Source organism: Haliotis rubra, unplaced genomic scaffold (genome assembly GCF_003918875.1).
Source record: "Haliotis rubra isolate DU_JTF1 unplaced genomic scaffold, ASM391887v1 Scf1419, whole genome shotgun sequence".
Lineage (NCBI taxonomy): Eukaryota > Metazoa > Mollusca > Gastropoda > Lepetellida > Haliotidae > Haliotis > Haliotis rubra.
The window spans coordinates 17777-44636 of NW_025765358.1; the positions used below are offsets into that span (position 1 = coordinate 17777).

Sequence of the window (26860 nt, forward strand, 5' to 3'; positions counted from 1 at the left end):
GAACACTTTAACCACTAGGCTACCCCACCGCTCAATACCTTTAGTAAAAAGACGATGAGTGATATGTCACACGTTGTTCTTCCATAGATTCACGTTCCTTTTGGGGGTTTTTCGCAGTGGAGGTGTGATATATTATGTAACTGTCATTTTAGAAGCAATGCTCCAAGGAATAAAGAAGGAATTATCTATGAGAATATCATCTTTATTGGAACATTAGGTGGAACACTATATCTACAAAACCCTCGCGCTCAGTTTCTATGGAAACATCTGTAAAAATATGTAACTATACGTGAGAATAATGACCACAGACCAGACTAAACTAAAAACATATCAAAAATATAAATGATTAAATATATATTCTAAAAAGAAACTGTCTACGGATAGACACTAAATGCAGTAGATGCGGTTTATTATCTTTACTTGGTATTTTGCAACCTAATAGCGACAGTCAATGAGACAAATGCGAAACGAAAAGCTTAGAAACAACACTGGTGGAAGTCCAGACACAAATCATACTTCCACCATGGCCTCAGTAAATACTGGATAGTGATTAGGAGATAAACATACTGTGTTGGAAAATCAGTGGTATATAACGAAATTATAATAGCTCTAAATCTGATTGAAAACAGAAAGCGTAGCGTTCGGTTTTAAATAAACAAATTAGAGCTACTATATAATTTCGTACACAGTACGTTTATCTCCATTCTACCATAACCGCGTTATTAAGGTTTAAACAAACAACATACTGTGTTGGAAATGCAGGGGTATATAACGTGAATACATACCTCTGAATGACTGTGATTACCAATCACAATCCAGTATTTACTGAAGTCATGGTAGAAATAAAGTCATTCAGAGGTATATAATCACGTTATATACCTCCGAAATTCCAACACAGAATGGATTTTTTAAAATCTTAATAACTCAGTTGTGATAGCATGGAGACAAACATACTATGTGGAAAAAACAGAGGTATATAACGAAAATATATTATAATAGCTCTAAATTATTCATTTAGAACCTCATGCTACGCGTTCGGTTGTAGATCAGATTTAGAGCTTTTATAATTTCGTTATACCTTTGATTTACCAAAACAGTATATTTATCTCCTAAACGTTGAGTTGATACCGGCCAAAAGCTAAACAAATATGGACAGGATAAATCAATGCTTTATAATATAAGCAACCTTGAGGATATAATACAACTAAGTGGCCTCTAATCTGAAAGTTAGACTAACGCTTAGTCCCTGAATATAATAATATATAATTTTGATAGTAACAAATAAACCCATTTAAATTGAAAAGGAGCCCCAGTGAGTTGGGAGATTCAGGCTGAAAATGAGGAAATCTAGACTTGCTTCATTTAAGGCTTTAGCATTGCAGGGAGGGCTAGGCAGTCAGGAAAATAATGTTGCTCAGGACTGTGAGACAGACTAACCAAAAGTAGATAGCCTTTTCTCAAGATGGCCGGTGTTAATAAAGGGTGAGGTACATGCAACTATCTGCAGTTTCTCAGTGGGTAGGACGCCAACCAGGCGTGGAATTCCAGACAGTTACTAGTTTAACTCACAAGCATCTATTCTTGGGTAAACGCATAACCACACTTACAGTGAATAAGTACGCGTAAAAACCAGTACCTATTAATCTGACATCATGAAATCTGAAAATTTGAATACATTTTTCTTCGAATATTTTAAGTGTATTGATATTTAACGGACTGGTTATTGGAAATAAAAATTAGATTAGATGTAGGTTTGTTTCATCCTAATTTTGCAAGACATCATTGACACGTAACTCCTTTACACTTTTGTGTCAGTTAAAGCAATTATATTCTACAGATTGATGGTTTCCTCTCTCATTAAACCTTCAAGTACATCTCTTGGCTTCTCCCCCTGCAGATTTGACAGACACCGTCGATATGAAATCCCTTTCTTGCCTTCTCTACACGTCTTGAGGTGCGGGTCATCATCTTTGTGTTTCAGCCAGGCGATTCTTATGTGAGCTCTTTTCAAAACGCTGGGTATGTTTTTCAAACATTTGCTGATGTCTTGTGTGCTTCCACCAGAAAATATGCTACAAAGATAAGGTAATATGGGCGTCTTCTTTGGCTCTCCAACATAAATTATTTTCCCCTTCCAAAGGATTGTGAACACGCCACGCTCTGTTCTGCTGAGCTGTCTCTTAACTTGAGAATATTGGACACCATCATCCTCAAATAACGTCTTACAACGTTTCTGAAACCAACATGCGAAAATTTAAAAGGTAAGCTCATAGAAATTTGTTAAACCAATTAAAATCAATCTTTATGTCACAGCAAACAAAGTAACTTAGGCTCAGTATTATTCGTTACACTGCTATACTGAGTCTAACAAAACCTAGTAAAGGTCGCGTCAGGTAACCTTTGAGTGACCTAAGACCGTCCATTCAAACGAGACGGCCGAAAGGAATTAACCAATCAGACAACGGCTACTATTTAGGGTTCGGCGGGACTTACAAATTGGCGACGCAAGATGAAATTGCCAGTGGGCTCGCTTAGGGGTTTCTGATGACATGGTTACTATTAGATTATATTTGCGCAAGACGACATCCTGGAATAATAGACAAAACGTTATTTTCAGCAACTGTTTACTCACTGTTGTAATTAATAGCGTCCTCCATGTGCATCACTCAGAAGCGGAAAATAGCATTCGGAATCGTTCGAGTACAAACGTTTTCGGGGGAAAACGGTATGTGCGAATGTTAACTTTCGCGATCATTCGTAACTACTCGCCTCTTTCCGCGGCCTACAATCCGGCTTGCCGGAATGACACGAGTAGTTACGAATGTTTCGTGATTTGGTAGGCTGTGTTCTGATTGGTCAGTTAAAAAGGTTCGCTGATGCGACCATCTACTAGGGTTTGTTAGACTCAGTATTGCAGTGTAACGGATAACACTGAGCCCAAGTTTACTTCGACTGTATGTCACATATCGATTTGTTCACATGGCACAGACCCACTGCCACATTTCACAAATTCATTGTGTGTGTCCCTAGCAGCTTGCCATACAGATGAGCTGGCTGTCAGCAGGTACACCCTGGGCTCTGACGGCTAGCTCCTGCAGACTCTGCAGGCAGGTGATATAAAAGCTGCATGTGCCTTTAGCTTGGCACACACCATGCTGACAGTGGCTGGCAGATAACGCAGTTTCCCTAACTACAGGTATGAACAATTTCTCATATTTATAGGCAGGTGTAATCCTTTGTTCCAGTAGATATACTCAACGACAAAAGTCCTTGTGACACATACATTTTTTTTATAAATTTGATCAAGTTTAACCCAAAATATTAAAACACGTCCATGAGACAACAGAGCGTACACACGCAACTTGAAGTGACTGTTCGAAAACCAGGTGAAATTGACTTTGCACGTGCAATTTCGTGAAAAATGAGTCAGTCTGTGGCTATTTAGACATGGGTAGATTTTTTCATTGTGGATAAAGACTCGTTCAACGAGTGTTAGTACTGTTACCTGGAAAAAAACCCATTGAATTTCGAACACTGTTTGGAGCTTGTGGCATCCACATCAGCAAACCAATCACGTCAGAGACCGTCCCCGCAGTGACCAACCACCACAGGTGGACATACCCGGTATGAGACTGTGAAATGTGATTTTAGTCTGACAACATTCCCATGGCCATCTTACCATTTACAAACGTGTGTAATCCAAGATAATGGTCAACATTCACAAGCCAGATGTCTGTTCTGTTAATGTATTTGTCTTGCATTTAGTATATTATGTTTCTTCTATATCAACTTTTGTTGTTGAGTATATATTTATTAATGGTTCAGTGACCATCAATTGTAATAAATATTTCTATATAATAATGAAGAATGTGTCACAATGATCGTTTTACTTTGCATATTAATGTTCTATGCAAGACACATTATGCTGGCAGTGGCAGTCAGGTACATATAGTTTCCGTGATTACAGGTTTACAAATGGTAAGCTCAGATTGTACCGCAACTGGCAAAATAAAAGAGTGAAATACCCAGCGCCTAATTAGAGACCAATCACCGGGTTTATGGTGCAGGAGCGGATCCAGGACATATGTTTATATATGGTTTACATTTTGCAATTGTATCATGTTTAATTTTATGTTATGAGAGTTATAAATGATTATTTTTCATGCGCAAAGATGGAAAATTAGAACTTTTTAATCTCTGAGAAAAATAAAATATGTTGACCTTTTCATGGACAATTATAAAATTTGAAATATTAATGTTCAAAATGTAACTAAATTTACGCAATAAAGCCGCCAAAATGGGTATCGTGATACGTATCGAATCGTGACATGGGTAGCGTGATACGTATCGATTCATGACATCGAGTATCGTGACATCCCTAGTGTGCAGGGAAATGTTGGCTATGTTGGTAGGCTCTAAGCAACAGCTCCAGATGTCAACTGACAAGAACTTAAAACTTGTGTTTGGTAACTCTGTTATAGATCTCACATCCCGGGTTAAAAACCTTGGTGTGTATTATCAAGTTGACAATTTGTGCAAGACCTGTTTTTATCATCTCAGATGTATTAGTCAAATTCGTCATCTGATATCACTTGATGCAGCCAAGACATTAGTACAGTGTTTGGTACTTTCGAGGTTGGACTATAGGCATCAGCAAAGAATCACTGAGGAGACTTCAAAAAGTCTAAAATGTAGCGGTAAGAATCGTTACACGTGCCCCAAAGTACTCTCATATTACGCCGATACTGACCCGTGATGATCCGGGGTAGAATAGGTCTTCAGCAACCCATGCTTGCCACAAAAGGCGACTATGCGTGTCGTAAGAGGAGAGTAACGGGATCCTGTGGTCAGGCTCGCTGACTTGGTTGACACATGTCATCTGTTCCCAATTGCGCAGATCGATGCTCATGCTGTTGGTCACTGGATTGTTTGGTCCAGACTCGATTATTTACAGACCGCCACCATATAGCTGGAATATTGCTGTGTGCGGCGTAAAACTAAACTCACTCACTCACTTACGCCGATACTGAAGTCATTACTCTGGTTTTCAGTTGAGGCGAGGATAGTGTTTAAGTCATCTGTATCACATTCATGAGTTTAAAACGCATGTCACCAGAATATTTAAGTGAACTGCTAACCCCCAACAAGCCATCCAGACAACTGCGATCTGAAAGCAGATTCTTTTTGAAAACTCCTTCTTATAGACTGGCCTATTATGGAAAGTGTTCTTTCAGGGTTTGTGCTCCATCGCTGTGGAATGAACTGCCCCTCGCCTTAAAACTGTCCCCATCTTTTGCTGCGTTCAAATCACATCATAAAACGCATCTCTGTTCACTGCACTATCAACTCTATTCAAACATTATTAGTACTATTATTTTGTAGGGGTTTGAGCACCCACTTAGTGGTTGGATATAGCGCTATATAAATTTCCATTATTATTATTATGTTTTACAGATGAAAGATAGTATGCAGCAGAGAGGGTTCGGGTGATCCTGGCACAGTCAGGCTGGTAAGGCTCATCATCAGCTCAGGGCCCTCACCCTCCTCTACACGCAGCCCAGACAGCGAATGGGACTTCTCCCAGGAAACACTGCCTAGTCGAACCCACCAAGAACTTTCCGGAGAATATGAAGGCTCCCCAGCCTTCTGCATTACCCAGATTGTCAGAAGGGCTGTGCTCCCGGTGGAGAACCCGGGCACTCTCCTGATCTGCACCATGAGATCAGGAGGTACCAAACCAAGGGCACCGAGAACAATGGGGAGCCTGACGACAGTGTACTTGGGATGCAAGCGAGACATTTCAAAGGCGAGGTCCGCATACTTAGTATGCTTTTCCTGAATCTTGCCAATCACACTGGTGTCAAAAGGGACAAAAATTCAATGATATAAATAAATTCATTGGCTTTATCAAAAAGGACAAGATCAGGTTTGTTGGCATGAATTCTTCTGAGGCTGTATATGAGCCTATTCCACAAAAGTTTGACAGCATCATTTTCCATGACGCCCTGGACATGTTCAGGGTCGTACCATGGATGGACCTCGGAGTCAAAGCCACAAGCATGGCGGAGACGGTAGTAAAAGCAACGAGCCATGCCATCATGTCTTTTAAGATATGCTGTTTGTGCCAAGGAAGGGCATCCACTGACAAGGTGTTGGACAGTCTCTGTAAATTCATTACACAGTCAGCATTTCATGTTAATATTTTCTTTAAGAATCACATTTTGGCGATTGCGAGTGGGAAGTGACTGGTCCTGAGTAGCAAAAAGGAAGCCCTCAGTTTCACATTTGAGACCAGCCGGTTCATCCAGGCGAAGGAGTCGGTGGGATTGCTATTCTGTTCCACACACTGCATGTACACACGATGCAATGGCTTCTCAGAAAGCTTCTCCACAAAAGACCGACTCTGGGCAGACTTGGTAAAGGACTTCACCTGGTTTACTCCCATCGCTGTACCGTCCAGTAGTACAAATCAACATCAAATTTCAGATTCTGTCCAACAACCTTGGCACGCTTAAAATAGCTGTGGAATTCCTTCCTTTCATCATGAGTCTTGACATGCATCACCAGAGGATCATCCGATACATAAATATGTGCAAAAGTACACAATACAATTCTATCATGAAGAGCCTCCTCATTAATCAAACCCCGACCTCCAGAATTGATTGGCATTTATAAACGGTTCAGAGAGGAACGAGGGTGGTGGGCTCTGTTATCAGACATGATCCTTCTGATCAGGCGGTCAAGACTCTGGATGTCTTGTTTAGTCCAATCAACTACTCCAAAGGAATAGGAAGGGACTGGCACAGCAAAAGTATTGGTGGCTTTGACTTGTTTCGAGCATTTAGCTATGAGCTCCAGATTTTCTTCAATCGAGATTTATACTCGGCTCGAAGTTTTTCTTGAATCTGGGCATGTTGGAGCTTGTCTCGAACTCCTTGATGCTCAATAACTCCTCCCCCTTGTAACCTGACCGATCCACCATTAACTACCTTGCCACGTTTCAAATGAAGAGTATTATATTTGTGGAGTCCAAATGTCATGCCAATATCATAAGAAAAGGACTCGACAAGGAGAACCTGTTCTTTCAAATTGGTATCTCCTTTGGCAAGGAGCTCAATATCATCCATGTAAAGGAGATGAGTAAGCTGTGTTGGGGATCTGTACTGAGGAGGTGCGGGATGGTATCCCCTCCTCTCTATTGAGCAGAAAGCTCAAAGGATTTAAAGACAAACAAAAAAGCAAAGGACTGAAGGAGTCCTCCTGGAATATTCCCCTTCTAATTGGAATAGATTCCGAAGTCTGCAACTGACCTTGCGAGTACATCTCAAGTTGAGTCGACCAGCAACTCATTAAAGACTTGAGTAAATCAAGTAGTCGCTCAGGGAGGTCAATACACTGAAGAGACTTCAGAATCCATTCGTGAGGGACAGAGTCGTATGCTTTTTTGTAGTCAATCCAGCACATGGAGAGGTTGCGGTGATATGTTTTGGCCTCTTCCAAAATCATTTTTTGTACAAGAAGTTGATCCTTGCACCCCCAACACCCCCCTTCTCGCTCCCTTCTGCTCTCTATAAATTATATCATTGGAAGAACAGTAGGATGACACGAGGTTTGTCAAACACCCTGTGAATATTTTATACTGAGTATTCAAACATGTGATAGGGCGGAAGTTTTTGGGATCAATCAAGTCTCCTTTTTTGGGAAGGCGTATTGTCCGACCTTTGCAGAACCATGGAGGAACATCACCTGTGTCCACGAGAGAACTGAAACAGTGATGTAATGGTGTTTGGACACAGAGGAACAGTGTTCAGTACCGGTTTCGAATGCCACCAGGCCCTGGAGCTGTATTAGATTTGGACTTTTTTATGACACTTTTCAGGCAGTCTGGTGATATGTAACAGACAAACGACCTAGCTACTTTCTCATGCATTGCATGGTCATAACCACGAACCCATGGTGCCTCAAGGTTACAGTCGCCGGGTATAGACCACAACTGTTTCCAGAACATTTCATTGGCATCCATGGGAGGCCACTTTTCATGCTCACCATCACCGTTTGTTTTCAGTTGCCTGTAGAAGTGTTTTTCATTATTTCTAAAAAGTTTACTTTGTTTGAAAAATTTGTTCTTCTTTTCCCATGTTTTTCTTTCTTTCCGTCCAAACCTTTAATTTGGCCTTAAGGGAAATGGCAATTTTGGAGAAGTACCTTTTCTTTCGTTGTCTTGTTTTGCAATTTTAATTTCTTCCAAATTGCCTTTTGCGTTTTAAACATGGGGTTCCCTGATGATCTTAATTTAAAGCACAGCTCAATCCAGGAAATATTTCTTCTCGTTTCATTAAGTTTTACAAGAAACCGGTTTTTCCTTGGTCTTTTGTTGGTTTCATTAGATGGTTCTTCTTTTGAAACTGTGTGAAGTTCCTCCAAAGTTCGAGGGGCAGCATAGACACAGCAATTCACTTCATGTAATGAACTGTCCGCAGAAGGTTTTTGGGAAAAGACACATTTAGTTGTTTAATTGGACCCCGTTTCTCTAAAGGTAAATCACAAATTTCCTGATAAATAGAACTGAACAAAATGTAAACAGGGTTCTCAGAAAGATCTGCAGTAGAGGAAGAAGAAGAGTTTGGGTCAGAAATTTCAGGGCCATTTGGCTCTATGCCGGAAGAATCAGGAAGAGAAGAGAGGTTAACGCGGACGTCCATCAGAAGTTTTGGGTCTGCTGCCACTTGAGCACTCTGCTCATGCAAAGGGGCCTGACGGGCGCCAGTTGTGGGTTGAACTGGCTCACGGGGCATGAGATTTTTAAGCCGCCGGAATTGATCTCGTAGATTTTGCTCCGTCAGGAAAGCATACATGGGCATGGCATTGTCCCAGTGCAGCTTAAGCGACTTGCCATTAAGGCGTGGATTTGCAGGCTACCCTGTCGCTCTCGCACACTCAAGTAGCGTGGTTTTAAGATGGTTTGACCAAGATATTCTTGATCGGGTTCTGTGCCTTCCTCTGGGGCAAGTCCCATCTCCAGTGTGGTTGGTTTGACTACCGGAGGACTGGGTGACTGGGCTGCGGAAGTGAAAGATTGATTTCTTCTTGTCTATTTGTAACCCAGTAAGAAAACCAGCTTCGGGGGGTCAGCCCTAACTGGGTGATGTACCTTCAGTTCAGGGAATAAAATTCCTCTATCTAGGCCCACCACGGAGAGGCGTACATCATCAGGCCCTTATTATTATCATTAAAAGCCCTGGATCACTGTTGACTACGCAGGATAAATCATTTTAAGATAACGTAAAACGTTGATAATCAAGATGACAAAATAACACTTTCTAAAAGCTAAAAAAATTACCTAAGGTGAAATTGTACCTGGATTACTGTTTGCGATTTATCCCGGTGAGGCGACTCATTTCGCCTGGAGGGACCAGGCTGGGGTGGGACCGTGGTCAGGCCATCTGGTCTTCTGGATGGGCCCGGTGTTGGTCCGCCATCTCTCCGTGCCGGAGATCGTGCCTCCTCCTCCCCAGGTTCTGTCTTGATGATGAGTTCCGGTCGAGGTTCCACCCTCTCATGGTTACCTGCCGGACAATCGCAATACGTACAGTTGTGTCTGCGGACAGGTTGGGAATACTCTCGACACTCCTCGGGGCAGTCCTTACACCGACCGCGAACAACCCCTTGCTTATCTCTGTTGGTGTCCGTGAACACTGCCATGTCTAGAAGAACAAGATTAAAACAGTAAGTTCGGCTGTCTGTGAGATTCGGAAAGGTAACGGTGAAAAAGAGTAAAAACCTGTCGCCATCATAAAAGTAAGCCATTACATAATGCAGCATTGAGGCGCATCAAATAATATTCAGAATTAGGGGGTCAAACTATTTGTCACTTTCGACACTATTTGGTTGATCTAGAAACTGTTGTCTTGGTATCAACGAGTTCTGATGACGAGTTCCGGTCGAGGTTCCACCCTCTCATGTTCACCTGCCGGACACCCGCAATATGTACAGTTGTGTCTGCGGAGCGGTTGGGAATACTCTCGACACTCCTCGGGGCAGTCCTTACACCGACCCCGAACATGTCCGTGCTTATCTTTGTTGATTTCCGTGAACACTGCCATGTCTAGGTGTACAACAAAATGTATACAGTAAGTTCGGCTGTTTGTGAGATAGAACAGTAACGGGGAAAAAAGTAAAGTGCCACCATACAAGCAAGTCATTACTTAAGGTTTCGTTGAGGCGCATCATATAATATTAGCAATTATGGGGATCTCGGGAGTCAAATGATCAGTTTCGACACTAAAACGTTTTGGTTGATCTTGAAACTGTTGTTTTGGTGTCAACGAGTTTTGAAAATTAATGAGCTCGGGCACGTTTAGTTTTCACCAAAACACCAACACGCATGTTTTTGCATAGGGGCGTGTCCTGCTTAGAAACAGCGTTTTGCATAGGGGCGTGTCTCGCTTAGAAGGTGAGGTGAGGTGAAATTGGGTTTTACGTCGTGCTTGAGAATATTTCGCTCATATGACGACGTGCATGCGTGTGTATGTGTATGTGCGGCTGCTTGTACCAGCCCAGACTGAAGCTGGTTTTATAGTGCTAGCCCACTCAGATACCATGCCGCAGTGAAGCATGAATATCCCACTCAGACACATTATACTGACTCCGAGCCGACTAGTCCTTGTTGTACCCACTAATGCCGAGCGCCAGGCAGGGACCAACAAGTACCATATTTGAAGGTCTTTTGGTGTGACGCGGTCGGGGATCGAACCCGCGACCTTCCGGTCTCGCTTAGAAACGGTTTTTGCATAGGTTTCGTGTCTCGCTTAGAAACAGCGTTTTTGTATAGGGGCGTGTCTCGCTTAGAATCAACGTTTTTGCATAGGGGCGTGTCTCGCTTAGAAACCGCGTTAGAAAGACATATAGGTATTTTGACCCCATCCCATGAAGTTTTACAGAAACTTTTTGGAATTAAATACTCTATGGCAATATAAGGGCTAAGTAATGTCGGTATTATGAATTTCTTTATTTCTGTATTGTAAATGTAGCGGCCATAAAATGTCCGACTCCCGTGCTGGGATTCGAACCACGGACCTTCTGATCCGAAGTCGGACGCATGGTCCACATGACAAAGAGGTTAACCCCGTCAGCAAGCTGACAAGGTAAGAATGTCACCTGTTGAATAACTCCACGCCCTGCTACATATACAACACTGCCTTTCAAAATCACAACACTGTGAGGCCAGTCTGACCTCTGTCGCCATGGGAACACAGGCGCGAGAGTCGGTGAAATACATTTGTACAACAATATTGCAAGGTCACAGTTAAGAATAGGGACAGGTCGTGTTGTCAACAATGCTCTGAAACAAAAAGATACAAATACGTTTGATTTCGCGTGCGCGTATCTGGTGTGGGATTCCTCAGGTATGTGTAAGTCAGCGAGACGGCGAGCCTGACCACCTGATCCCGTTAGTCGCCTCTCGCGACAAGCATGGGTTACTGAAGATCAACTCTGACCCGCATCTTCACGGGTCGATTAAAATCATGATCCAAGAACAATGTACACGATGACATGCATCAACCAGCCACAGGCAAACTGTAGCGCAACTAGGGTCCGCAACACCGAGAAAATGACCAGTCTTCCAATAATGCAACGAAGACTGGTCACTTTCTCTGTGTTGCGCAACCATATTTGCGTTACAGTGTGCCTGTGAACCAGCTCACGGAGCCTGACCACCAATTACTGTGGCGTAGCTACCATAATGAAACAATGCCCGGGGTTACACGTGATTTTTGCGATGAAAACTTTTGGGGGTCCTTTGTTGAAGATGTTTTGTTTTTTTCATTTTGGAAATGTTGAAATTTTGATAATTGAGATCAGTTAACATTAAAATTGTCAGGCACTCGTGGAGAGCAACCTCCTCATGGTTTGTGCTGGGTAACGCAAATAGCTCTTACCCCGTGTAGACTGGGGGCAAAATAGGTCCTTAGCACCCCATTGCTGGTCGTAAGAGGCGACCAAATTGGGCAACCTGTTTGCCGTGGGTTGCGCCACGGTGGAGGACGGGATTCTGGTGGATATATCGCTATCTATGATCTTAAGTTGTTTTTATAAAAGTTGTTTCACTGTCCTTCGTTGACAGGGTTATAAAATTTAACTTTATTTATTGGGACTCTATAACTTGCTTAGCCACAATATGGCTGAAATTATGCGAGTGTGCCTTGAAATCTAACTCACTCACTGCAACTTTCAGTAAGAATGTTTCCCTGTTTAATAGGAGTTAATATGTAATTTTTAAATTTGAGTGAATGGGTGAGTTTTTCGGCGGGGGACACCAGAAATGGGTTTCACACATTGTACCCATGTGGGGAATCGAACCCGGGTCTTCGGCGTGACGAGCAAACGCTTTAACCACTAGGCTACCCCAGCGCCCTTATATAACTGGATGGGTGATGTCGAGAGTCACCAGAGGGCTTATAGGGCTTCTGTCCTGGGTGCCGTTATACAAGGTGATCTTAGCGTTGAAGTGATCGTAGCTCCCGTACCTTAACAGGGCGGTGGGATAGCCTAGTGGTTAAAACGTTCACTCGTCACGGCGAAGACAGGGGTTCGATTCCCCACATAGGTACACTGTGTTAACCCCATTTCTGGTGTCCCCCGTCGAGATATTGCTGGAATATTGCTGAAAGCACCCACCTGCCCATACTTTAACACAGACATTCGTAGAGGGACGTTGATTTGTACAATGGCACCGTGCCCTACACTGAAGCACGTGTACCACACGTTGTGTCTCCTTAGGTATGTGACTGTTCGAAATGTGCCTCTGTTCCCCGAGCAGTGAATGGGTACACTGTAAGGTAAGATTTTAACCTTCAAACGTTTCACAAGCGGCTTGAGTTGTATGATTGGTTGTATTTGCTGGTCCAATTCTCTGTGCAGAGTTGCGTATCTTTGGGGCGCAGGAAAATATGATCGTGTGTTAGAATTCCGTTGGTTTCACCAGAGTGGTTAACCTTTAGGACCCGAATCCCTTTTGGCTCTCCTCCTGCTCGTAAAGTTGACACATCGCGCATTAACTTAAGTACTGTATAAAGCCATGTTAAACCAAACTCTCCAAGCCACTCACAAAATACCTGTATGTACCCTTTCTGTTTCAGCACATCTTTGTATAACTGTGGCGAAGTACCAAGGACTAATTATTCTAGGAATCCACGGGTGCACCCTCCCTGCTGGACCCCCATCCTCGATAATATCCTGGGTATACGTTACAATCACTCTCCACTACACCCTGGATGCATCCACGGCTTGGCTCGATGATTTTATTACCTCCCTTGGCTGGCTTTTTATCCAATCAGGGGTCTACGCTGGGAAGGTAAGCGAACCAATCACAACTCACTTTCGCTTCTTAAATTATCTAACCGTTTAAACTTAGCAACACAATTGATGCAGGGGTACTCTGAACGAGGTAGAAGGAGTTCTTTCATATATTTTTTTTAAGTTTCAGATCTGTTGATTTGTCTGTATTATTTCCCCCCAAATCTGAGTGGCACTACGAAAACCTTCGCGACTGCGACCGCTATCTTTGTTGACACTGGCAAGCTCGGATGTAACGGCGGCTTAGCTGATTGGCTACTATGGGAATGCGGAGCCAGCAAAGTGAGGTAATATAATTATCGGGCCAAGCCGTGGATGCATCCAGGGTATAGTGGTGAGTGATCGTAACGTATACCCTTGAGATTATTGAGGATGCTGGACCCCCAGCTCCAGGTCATATCACATCCATCACCGACTAACACTGACAGCAATGTGATGTTGGGTGAACAGGAACAGTGCCAGGCCCAGTGAACGTGTGCAAGGTTCAAACCCACAAACATGTTATACATGTGTTCGAAATGACCCAGTTCCACCAGAAAAGACTCAATCAAAGCCAATAGATCACACTGATGGGTTGACAGTGCGTCTCCTGTAGTAAATGAGGAATGTTTTTTGTTAGAACCAACAACATCGAGACTGATAACAAGTGCTTCTAATGACGCTAGGTCGCAACCGGGAACAAATCCACCCAAAGAGTTCGAACGCTTGAGAGGTTTCCGAAAACCATGCATTAATGAAGAACAAGATATAGATATAGAGTTATATCTTTCTTGCATAGAAAACACGACAAATCCACTATGATGCCAAAAACAAACCATTTACCTTTGATTGACGTAAGTAATACGAATGAGTGAGAATATTATTTTACGCCACCTTCAGACGACATAAGGGCGACATGGACTTCACATATTGTATCCATGTTTGTGATTGGGCCTTGAACCCTACCGCCCCCAAGTAATAGGAGTGAGTGAGTCATTTGGGTTGTACGCCGCTTTTAGCAATATTCACCAGCTATATCACGGCGGGAGACACCAGAAATGGGCTTCACACATTGTACCCATATATTCTTTATTTATCCTCCAAGTTGGGAGAGTACAAGTTGAAAAAGGTAATATTTACACCACAGTCATATTGTTATGTGACACAGAGTCTCTCAGAAAGCTGGCTGCACTGCTTAGTGCTGTGTGACTTCTCTGCACATCAGATGAATGTACCTTACAGCCACACTAGTAAATGTTCTCTGATCCTCTGCATTAAGTCCATACTGAGGCCTACATGACAGAAAACACAACACCATCTCAATGTCTGACAAGTTGTGGAACCATACACTGAAGTCCTTAGGACCAATATTGATCAGTTCACACCACAGCTGATCTCTCACAGAGTGTAAATTATCACACTGCACGACAGCACGAACACACGGATCACTATATAACCGTCCACACTTCTCACACAGGTACACAGTATCTTTAATTTATCTAATGCTGGAACATAACTGCACCAGGAACTTGGACGAGGTTCGGTACAGGTGGTCTTCCCGTGACAATGTCCATGCTGGATGAACACACATATCTCTGTGCATCTGTGCGAACCACTGGAGATCTGGTTCAACTGTTATCCTATCAGTCCAAGAGGCGGAATAGAACTTCCAAACAGCGGCTTTCACACTTTGTTTCCAAGAAGCCTTACGTGGAAATATGCCAGTTGACAAGTAGTCTTCTAGCACATTTGTCAACTGATACTTCTGGAGGAGTCTCATCAGATCAGGAATAAAACCTCTCGGTTGTGCACACACACCATGAACAAAGCACAGTAGCCTTGTCAGAAACACCTGGTGTGGAAGGTAAGATGTGTTCATGTTTATGAGGTTTCCGACAAACAAGAGTTTCTTTTTATCTATCTCAGATTCCATAGGTAGTAAACCCAAGAGACCAAGACACACATCAGTCCTAGTTCTCTTTGGGAGGCCTTGGATCGTCTTCATGACATGCCTGTAGGAACGTTCAAGCATGAGAATCTCAGTCTGACAGAGAGAGTTCCACAGCTTACTACAACAAGGACTGGTCGGCTCGGAGTCAGTATAATGTGTCTGAGTGGGGTATCGATGCTTCACTGCGGCATGGTATCTCAGTGGACTAGCACTATAACCAGTTTCAGTCTGGGCTAGTACAAGCAGCCGCACATACACATACACACGCATGCACGTCGTCATATGAGCGAAATATTCTCAAGCACGACGTTAAACCCAATTCCACCACCACCACCTCCAAAACATATCTGGTTAATAGTCAAATAATGCTTTCACTTCATCATCACCAGCACATGAGTTACCTTTTCTAAGCTGGAAAAGTTCAATATTTCTCAGTGTTCTTCTATTTACTGTACAATTGCTGATATGCCAACTTACAAGACTACCATTCATGATCATCTTTCGACAAAAGTGTCACTAGATCAGCATATATATGTAGTGTTTAGTTTAATTCATATTTCAGACTTTCAGCTTCATAAACTTCAATTCAAATCATGTGAAATACAAAGATGATTATGTTCATCAAATATTGTCATAGCCCTCGTTTGGTATAGTTTTAATGTGGGAACTGCCTGTCGTAAAACCAAACGTCAAGACGTTTTTAGAGACGAGAATGGAGCGGGGATACCGTTTGCTGTGTTAGTGCGCACAAACCTATGATCGTGTTTTCAGGATTGTAATCAGCATGCTTGTCCTTTTCACTACTTTTGTAAAATGTCCAGAAACCTACATTACTTCTGGCTTTACTTTCGCGTGAAAGTGAAGAAACGGACAGTATTCAAAGCTGTGTTCAAAGCTACAGGTAGGGCAGGACATGCGCACCCTCTTCGCGAACACCTGGTGTCATCACTGGTTTTCACTGATCTAGTTATATAATTTTCAGAACTATTTTTTCCCTTTACACCAAGGGGAATTTGTTTCTGAGGATTGTCAATACCGGTGATTCTTTTACACTACATTCCGTATTTAACAACTCACAACTCACTCGCTCATTTTATTTTAAAGGCTGGCTTCATGTGTATGGAAGTTAGGCCCAAACGCCGTACTCAGTAATATTCCAATTATATGTCGGCGGTCTGTAAAGGATCTAGTTTGGACCAGATAATCCAGTGATCAACAATATGATCATCGATCTACGCAATTTGGATACCATGACATGTGTCAACCAAGTCATCGAGCCTGACCTCCCGATCCCATCAATCACCTCTTACGACACGCATGTGTCACTGAACATCAATTCTAAGCCGGGTCTTCACGGGTACATATGTTATGAGTAATGATAGATAGAATACTGCATTTATTTCCAGATGAAACCATGCAAGCTGCTGCACAGAGGCCATATACCCAGTCATCGTCCGGACAAAGCGCAGGCCTAGTGGAGTGTACAAGGTTGCCTACAGGTGGGAGACCATCTATGTCGGTTCATCAAGCAATATCATCAAGGACCTTCGGAAACAGTTCAGTGGTAATGGCAAGCAGGACTCAATAGCATTCTTGCTCAATCTCACCGAGGAGGAACTTGAGATGGTATCAGTGTACTGGTTAGATAAGACCATGTCCACAACTGTGGTAAGTCCTACCTGGAATGTATCACAGACCTACAGGGAAAGAAACCAAACTTTAACGACATACAACCGATTCTCTGCTCCATGTCGACTGCCAGCGTGGCAGTTGTCAATGCTGATTCCAGAACCTTCACACATGAAAAAGGACAATCACAGGATGCATCTATCCGACCTTGCAACGCCACAGAAGAGCGAAAGAAAGGTGCCAGAAAGAGATTGAGCTCGTTAGATAAACATACTGCACCTGGAGTCAGTTTGATGTCGAGGAAGAGACCCGTGGAAGAGGATCGAGAGAGATCGCAATTTCATACCGATTCAAAGAAAATGAAGACTGGTCAAGATGTAGAACACTCAGAGCATCATCGTCTGACAAAGAATCCACTTTCAACCACAGTGCCAAGTACAAAATGTGAACTTAAAGATGCAGAACATAGAAACGCAGAACTATTTTTTCCCTTTACACCAAGGGGAATTTGTTTCTGAGGATTGTCAATACCGGTGATTCTTTTACACTACATTCCGTATTTAACAACTCACAACTCACTCGCTCATTTTATTTTAAAGGCTGGCTTCATGTGTATGGAAGTTAGGCCCAAACGCCGTACTCAGTAATATTCCAGTTATATGTCGGCGGTCTGTAAAGGATCTAGTTTGGACCAGACAATCCAGTGATCAACAATATGAGCATCGATCTACGCAATTTGGATACCATGACATGTGTCAACCAAGTCATCGATCCTGACCTCCCGATCTCATCAATCACCTCTTACGATACGCATGTGTCACTGAACATCTTAAAGATGCAGAACATGGAAACGCCAGAGATGTCGCTGAGCATCATCCCAAGAAGCCCAGTCATGCCCAAGTCATCATACAAATAAAGATGTCAGTCAGTACGAGGAACTTCTGTTGATATGTCGACGAACCATAAAAATCTCACAACCCATGAGTTGCCTCAATAGTTCTGTATTTCTTCCCGATCACCTGAATTTGAAGAGAGAATACAACATGATACAATTGGATACATCGCTGGAAGCACAGACTTTAGAAAGGATATCAGTGTCAATATCCCAATTTCAACCGTCTCTAAAGAGAACCCACCTGCCTGTCCTACCACACAGCTCCCCAGAAACATTCACAGAAAACAAACCCCAGTTTCCGAGCATCCTCTGAAAGAAATGAACAGACACACACCGTCAGTTCTACGCAGTCTCTATATACAGCAATACATCCTCGGCATGAGTTAAGATCCCCAGAGAATTATCCAGGAAAGACTTAAGACTCAGATGAAAAGCACAATGAATCAACAACATGTGCGCCTGGTGGAAATGATCCCGAAAGGAACATGCCTCCAGTTTCTTCGACATCACCTTCAGGTCTCGCAGGAACACTTTTTGTGCTCACGCCCCATGCTGTATCTGAACCAGAAACGGATACCACAAGGTCATGTACTGGTCTACCTCGTAAAGATACAGCTTTGTGCCATAAATGAAGGCAGAAATGACCGCGGACAGTTTAAAGAAAACGGTTCGTTATTTCGGCGCATTGTTGTCCCGCGCTGTCTTTCCTTTACCGATATTGATGTATATTTTTAGATAGTGGATCACGTGCGCGTCACGTGACCGTTACTTCCGGTTAGAATGTCGTCTGCTTGTTTACATTCACGGCGGTAAACAAGATGCCTCCAAATGAAAAGAATTGGACATTGGCGTAAAAGAATCAATAGTAAAATTATATGAGCACGGGAAGAAACCTGCAAATATTGCAGAATTACTTGATTTATCGTCATCAACTGTCTATCATGTGATTCATCGGTATAAATCGCGTGGTTCTGTGGAAAACAAGCCAAGAACGGGAAGGAAGAAAATTTTGACTCGGAGGGACTCGTGCAAAATTTTTCGGATTTTAACAAATTCTCGTCGGCGATCTTTGAAGGATATTACCAACAAATTTAATGAGGTCAACAACAAGCATGTGTCATACAGAACTGTTCAAAGAAAATTGTATTCTGAAGGATTTCATAGACGTGTAATTCGAAAGAAAATCAGAATCAGGAAAGTGAACATTAAAAATAGATTAGCATGCTGCAGGGGAAAATTACATCGATCTGTGGACACATATTGGAATAAAGTCATATTTAGTGATGAGTGTAAAGTGATCATTGATGCAAAGGAAAAAATATTCATTTGGAGACAAGTTGGTGAACAGTGGGCCCCCCAGTGTTTGGGTGTTCCCCAAACCCCTACCCTATCTTTGATGATTTGGGGTTGCATTACGTACCATGGTGTGGGAACTGTAGCCGTTGTAGAAGGTAACATAACTGCTGAGAAATATGTTGACATTATCGATAACAATATTTGGCCAGTTATTGCTCGTCATTTTCCTGATGACCAATACATATTTCAAGATGATAATGCCCCAGTCCATCGGGCTAGAACTGTTCAAGTTTACAAGACAGAAAATAATTTAAAAGGCATGTCATGCCCAGCCCAGAGTCCGGACTTGAACATAATTGAATATGTGTGGCATAGGCTTAAGAGAGAATTGCAGTGTCGCACCTATCGTATATATTCAAAAGAGGACCTTGCAGCAGCAATTCATGAGGTGCGGACGTCTTTGCCGCTTGCATTCATAAGAAACTTGTATTTAAAGGTCACATGCAACGTAAAACACAACTTTGCAGATTCTGATACCTTTCGGTATGGACTTACCGAAACAAATCGTCAAAAATGCAAATTCAACTTATAAAGTTGAAAAATAACGCGATGAAAAAAAACGCGCGAAATCGGAGTTCAAACGTTTCACTAATTTTCCCCAGACTTTTCTGGGGAAAACGGGTTTCAACAGCTGGGCTGCGCTTATAGCACGTGCGCAGTGAAGTAGGTTCGCGCAGCTTGGAAGCGGTTGTCCAGTGAATGCTCGGTGAAGGCTTTGGTGTGAGCTATTTTTTCTAATGTCTTGTCGATATCTCACAGGCGCGAGCTTTTTATATGTTATGACAGTAAATTAACTGTTTATATAATTTCATTTGTTTATTTCACCAAACGTTCTTCTTACCGAGTCACTTTCTCAGTTCGATACTTAAAAGCAATGCCATTATTTAGCGTTGACAGAATTTCCAACTGTGATATAGATATGTCGTTGTCACTGACTAAACTCAATGTCTTGTTTTATTGACACCTGTGTGTCTGCCTGCCTGTCTGCTAATGACAATATTCAATACACAGCTGCTATCACTGACCACATGCAATTTGAACTTAACACCTATCAGGCTATACACCATAAACAAAATGCATTGATTTATGGCCCGAGTTCGGTCTCTGTCACATTATGTAATTACACAGACAGGCAGGTGTGATACTTGAACACATGACATGTTATGATGTCTGTTGATTGCAAAATGTTATACACAAAAAATGAGCATGTATTTACAAAACCCAACATCTCCATATATACACACACAATGACCCGTGAGCGCATCTGCAAATGAACCAGCCGCTACACTTGAGTGCACACCCACCCGCTCTGACTGGGTTCGGTATCCCGGCTGCTTCATTTCTTGGGAAGTAAACCGAAGTAGACAATATTGCACTTTTGATTTGCGATTGTACGCTTATAATTTTGTTTATATGTTTTTTCATAACCAGCAATGTATATTATATGTCATGAATAAGTGATAATTATGTTTTAATTATGTTTGATTTTTTGGCTGCATGTGACCTTTAAGCATTCCAAAGAGGATACGTCAAGTTCTTGTGTCTAAGGGGTATATCACAAAATATAAGGTAGGTAGATTCAAGTTTCTTTGAAATAGTGCAATTAAAATTGAGTTGTCAAATTGCGACAAGCACGCTGCCATCTCGTTTTTGCCTTCATTTATGGCACAAAGCTGTAGCTCCAAACTGTTGGAGAGAATGTTAAAGCTGCACCAGCCAAACCGGGCTCGCTTGGTTGGAGTATAAAGCCTAGTGGAAGTAGGAACCTCGAAACCAAGAATGAAACAACATCATCACCGTACAAAGGCCCAGGTGCCAATTCTGTGAGATGCTGGTTTGTGAGCCCATTGTCTCCAGTACTCAGACATGCCCTTCAAACCAGAGCTCTCTGGCAAAAGTTCCAAACATAGCATCTGGAGAGCCACGTTCACAGACAAAAGTTCCAGACGAAGCATCTGGAGAGACACGCCCTTAGACAAACGTTCCTTCAAAACATAGCATCTGGAGAGCCACGTTCACAGGCAAAACGTTCCAAGCAAAGCATCTGGAGAGACACGCCCTCAGACAAAAGTTCCAAACATAGAATCTGGAGAGCCACATTCACAGACAAACGTTCCAAACGAAGCATCTGGAGAGACACGCCCTCAGACAAAAGTTCCAAACATAGCTTCTGGAGAGCCAACGTTCGCAGACAAACGTTCCAAGCAAAGCATCTGGAGAGACACGTTCACAGACAAACGTTCCAAGCAAAGCATCTGGAGAGACACGTTCACAGAAAAACGTTCCAGGCAAAGCATCTGGAAAGACACGCCCTCAGACAAAAGTTCCAAACATAGCATCTGGAGAGCAACGTTCGCAGACAAACGTTAACCAAGCAAACGACCCTGGAGAGACATGTTCACAGACAAACGTTCCAAGCATAGCATCTGGAGAGACACGCCCTCAGACAAAAGTTCCAAACATAGCATCTGGAGAGCCACATTCACAGGCAAAAGTTCCAAACATAGCATCTGGAAAGACACGCCCTCAGACAAAAGTTCCAAACATAGCTTCTGGAGAGCCACGTTCACAGACAAAAGTTCCAAACATAGCATCTGGAGAGCAACGTTCAAATACAAACGTTCCAAGCAAAGCATCTGGAGAGACACGTTCACAGAAAAACGTTCCAAGCAAAGCATCTGGAGAGACACGTTCACAGAAAAACGTTCCAGGCAAAGCATCTGGAAAGACACGCCCTCAGACAAAAGTTCCAAACATAGCATCTGGAGAGCAACGTTTGCAGACAAACGTTAACCAAGCAAACGACCCTGGAGAGACATGTTCACAGACAAACGTTCCAAGCAAAGCATCTGGAGAGACACGCCCTCAGACAAAAGTTCCAAACATAGCATCTGGAGAGACACGCTCACAGACAAAAGTTCCAAACATAGCATCTGGAGAGCCACGTTCACAGACAAAAGTTCCAAACATAGCATCTGGAGAGCAACGTTCAAATACAAACGTTCCAAGCAAAGCATCTGGAGAGACACGTTCACAGAAAAACGTTCCAAGCAAAGCATCTGGAGAGACACGCCCTCAGACAAAAGTTCCAAACATAGCATCTGGAGAGCCACGTTCACAGGCAAAACGTTCCAAGCAAAGCATCTGGAGAGACACGCCCTCAGACAAAAGTTCCAAACATAGCTTCTGGAGAGCAACGTTCACAGACAAACGTTCCAAGCAAAGCATCTGGAGAGACACGTTCACAGAAAAAACGTTCAAGGTAAAGCATCTGGAAAGACACGCCCTCAGACAAAAGTTCCAAACATAGCATCTGGAGAGCCACGTTCACAGACAAACGTTAACCAAGCAAACGACCCTGGAGAGACACGTTCACAGACAAACGTTCCAAGCAAAGCATCTGGAGAGACACGCCCTCAGACAAAAGTTCCAAACATAGCATCTGGAGAGCCACGTTTACACACAATCGTTCCAAGAAAGCATCTGGAGAGACGCGCCCTCAGACAAAAGTTCCAAACATAGCATCTGGAGAGACGCACCCTCAGACAAAAGTTCCAAACATAGCATCTAGGAGGTCACGTACAATCAGTGCACAGCCATTGCCGAAGAAAGACACGGATGCAACGCACGGACCTGGGGTATTCTCAGTGATCAAGACCATTGGTTCGAAAGTGTTTACTATGATGAACCCATTTGCTTCAAACGATGGTCAGCAAACATGGAAATGCTAAAATATAATTGACCTGATCACTCCTTTGAACATGATTTGTTTCAGCTTTATTGTGTTTAGATAAAGTTTGTAACTTTGGTCAAGTCAATTTTAAGTGTATGCTTTCCTTTGCCCGGTTGTTTGTACCATGCGCATGCATGGAGAATGGCTGGTCTCCATCACTAATTCCACCGGGCGTGGAAGGCAAAACTTTGTTTTTTGCAAATTATATGACAGATACATGTATATCTAATGACAGTGAGCATTTATTCTTTCTGACAAACTAGTGATATCCCAGTAAGCTGTACCACCGTTGAGGATGGTCGCCCAGCCATCATGGGAGTCTTTGCTGCATCGTTTTGATTTCCTGTTTTGACTCACAGCTAAAATTATACGGGTATACTCTACTGTACCTATCTGGAGTGAGTGATTACCATACTAACACGTTTTGCCACAAACATGTACCCTTCCACACTGTGTTAAATGGATGCTTGCGTATTTCAACTCAGACACTTTTTACTTAAATAAACGATTTATCGCCTGGAAGATTTGTTTAATTATCCTAAGATGTCCGTGTGTGTGTGTGTGTGTGTGTGTGTGTGTGCGCGCGCGTTTGCGTGCGTCCTGCGTGCAAGTGTGTGTGATTGTGTACCCTTAAGTTGATTGTTTGATGTTAAACGCAGCTATATCTCTGTAAATGATTGAGTATGAACCACACAATCCAGTGACTGACAATATGAGCATCGATCTAAGCAATTGTAATACAGTGACATGCATCAACCAAGTCAACGAACCTTACCACCTGAACCCGAAAGTCACGAGAACCATGAGTTACTGAAGACCAATTCCAACCTGCAACTTCACGGGTAGTATACCCTTATTGACAGGTACATTTATATATTTAAGACAGGTTTGCTAACAGATATCAGATATAAAATATAGTACACGTGTGTTTAGCAACTTAGCACAAGAAACACAGCCATTTTTTTCTGAACTGACGTATTTGAAACGGGTATCATTACTGTGTTTGGACCTTACATTTGTAGTGTTTTGGTGACACCTTATGTCCTTGCAGCGTTTTGATAATATTTCTAATATATGTTCAGATGCAGCTTCTGCCCTGCAGTTTCTAGTTATTCTAGGGACAGCCAAGGCTTAAAGGATACTACAGTACAGCTGACCAGCCAAGATTAGGGTATCCATATTTAGGCTGCTGTCAGTGATGGCATGGGGTGTCCTATTCTGGGACCCGTGAAGATCCGGGTTAGACCTGATCTTCAGCAACCCATGCTTAACGTAAGAGGTGACTAACTGGATCGGGTGGTCGGGCTCGCTGACTTGGTTGACACATGTCATCGTATCCCAATTGCGTAGATCGATGCTCATGCTGTTGATTTACAGACCGCCGCCAAATATCTGGAATATTGTTGAGTACGGCGTAAAACTAAACTCACTCACGCCTATCTGGTTCGCTATAACAGGTTCGTTATAACAATGCCAATGACGCATGTTTTCTTGATATGGATCTTCCGCAAGGTGTAACAAAACTGCCTCGACACCGGTGTTTTCGTTTCTGGTGTACCTGAGGCGTGTTGAACAGAACGAATACTCGCGAGTATTCGCGAATATCCGCTGCTGAACGAAAGCGAGGTCTCGTGTACCCGCTAATACACGCGTTACCACTTTAGAGCAGTCACGTCTAGAGATAATTCCAAGATGTTCACCATTATGCTGCTACCCAGCGGCCAGCGCCCACAGGAGATGCCTTAATTGTGAGGTCTTTGATTGTGAAAGGTTTACGTAATATTTGCCGTCCAGTACTGCTTATAGGATATATAGTATGACCAGAAATTATTGAGAATTGTAGGAACATGTTTAATTGGATTTCTAGTATAAACAACATTGACCAGCTATCAAGTGCTTGGTTTCATTCAAGAGAGACGATGATTTAGAGAAGAGGAAGTTGATTTTAGAGTGTTATAACCAGGACATCAGATCAGCTAAAGTGATTTCAAGTAGAACAGGCATCCCTTTGTCCACTGTTTATCGTGTTTTGAAATCTTTAACTTCTCAATAATTTCTGGTTGTACTGTATATTAGTCGGTGGACAGAAGTGTTGCTCGCAGAAGTGTTTTCCCATACACAAAAGTATTCGTGATTGGACGTATTGTCCGTAGACGTGCATGTCAATTTGGTGTTGGTGAAATAATTGTCATTTAGTTCATTTTTGCAGGATGAGTTTAAAATTGTACAGTTAATTAGAAAGTCATCTCACACGAACACAATTTTCACAAATTTTGTCCGTTCAACATTACCCACGTAGTAGCTCTATGTTCGCGCTAAAATGATTCCTCGCACTGGTACAAAATTTGACAAAGGTCCATCCTAAAGTAAATGTTATTAAATCATATTACCTTCACCAACTGAGCATGCAAGTCTATGAAAATTACGTCCAATCTCAATCACGAATACTTAATGTCCAGGGACTGTAGACAAGGAATGCTAATAGCAAACCGTTATGTCTCTGTCATAAGCTTTATAAACATGACTTGCCGCAGTTTTATTTCAAATTCAAATTCAATTGAAATTCACTGACCGGCGTAGGCCTAATTTAAGTAAACCTCCAGATTTTATAATGAATCGTAACAAATTGAATATTTCTGGTAGCGAAAAAGACTGTGTGCATTTCATCTTTCGACACGATCTTGGAAAATACTACCTAGCTACTTCCCCGTTCAGCAGTCGTTCGCGTGTACCTGCGTACTCGCTAAACGAGTATTCGCTCTGTTGAACACGCCTCTGATGGATATCACTTGCAGGAGACATATTACTTCATCGGCGGCAGGTAATATGACCCAATTTCTTATTGAATGTAAATTCAGGGGTGCACATCCCCCTTTTGTCCTGAAAGTTCACTAGAAGACACAATTATAATGGACAAATTCGTCCGTGTCCAATTTTCTGGGACATGGCTATACATTGAACTGTTTCACCTCCCTATCCTCTTCCCCTGCGGCAAGGGTGTTGACGACAGGCGACAACAGCGTATAGGATACATATACAATGTAATAGTGCAGCATGCCCTTCCTGTGTGGAACATAAGATACGTGCATGACTGTTGAGTCTGCTGCGCTAAGTGTCGAAACGTTGAGTAAGGTGTGGTCAGCAAGTCATGTACATTGAACACACCCCCCTACCTGCCTGCAACATGGAATAAACATGTCCTACCTGCGAAGGAGTCTACAGCAATCTGTACACTGCGTTAGTTGCTCCCGACTGTAAGACTGATGCTCTGACTTATATATAAGCGTCACTGTTTTCCGGAAATATGCTTTTACTTTCGTTTCATCTAATATTTCGATCGGGGGTGGGGGCTGGTGCGTTAAACGGACAGTTACAACCACCCTCTGAAACCAGGGTCGAGGTAACAACACCCGAACAGTCGGTCGTGCGAGTGGCAAAAATGAAAGATGCGGCTAGTGTATAGTGGATGGGCTTTAATGTCAGGTTTAAGATTAATCGTGTGTATTTGCGTTTGTGCGTGCGTCCTCGTGTATTCGTACGACCTATTGATGTATTATAGTTTTGGAAAAATTTATACTGTGCTGCATTTTAACATGGATAACCCACTGATATACAGCATGGTGGTTGCGAGCCGACCATTCCTTATTTTATACCCAGTTGCTGGGCGCCAGGCAGGGTAACAACAAGTACCATCTTTTGACGGCGTTCCGCATGACGGGCACGGTGGTCGAACCAATGACGGTCCCCACTCTCTGCAGACGCTTTATCCACTCGGAGGCTGTGGCAAGTAAACAAGGACAACGACGAATATCTCATATAATAGCGTTAACTATAACACTCACACATTTTGAATCCGTAATAAATGTGTATGAAATCCTCAAAACTGACACCCACCCACCCAAAATAACAAACAAACAAAACAAACAAAAATAGCCAAAAAAAACCAAAACAAACATACAAA

At 42.7% G+C, this 26860-nt stretch overlaps 1 protein-coding gene across 1 annotated transcript; it reads right to left on the minus strand.

Moving 5' to 3' along the window:
- Nucleotides 1–1357: 1357 nt before the first annotated feature.
- LOC124269075 lies at nucleotides 1358–26252 on the minus strand. Its single transcript, XM_046704091.1, has 3 exons — nucleotides 26104–26252; nucleotides 9358–9704; nucleotides 1358–2233 (listed from the first exon to the last, which is right to left on the minus strand). The coding sequence occupies exons 2-3, from the start codon at nucleotides 9700–9702 to the stop codon at nucleotides 1832–1834; spliced, it is 747 nt and encodes a 248-aa protein (XP_046560047.1). The 5' UTR covers nucleotides 9703–9704; nucleotides 26104–26252; the 3' UTR covers nucleotides 1358–1831.
- Nucleotides 26253–26860: the final 608 nt, after the last annotated feature.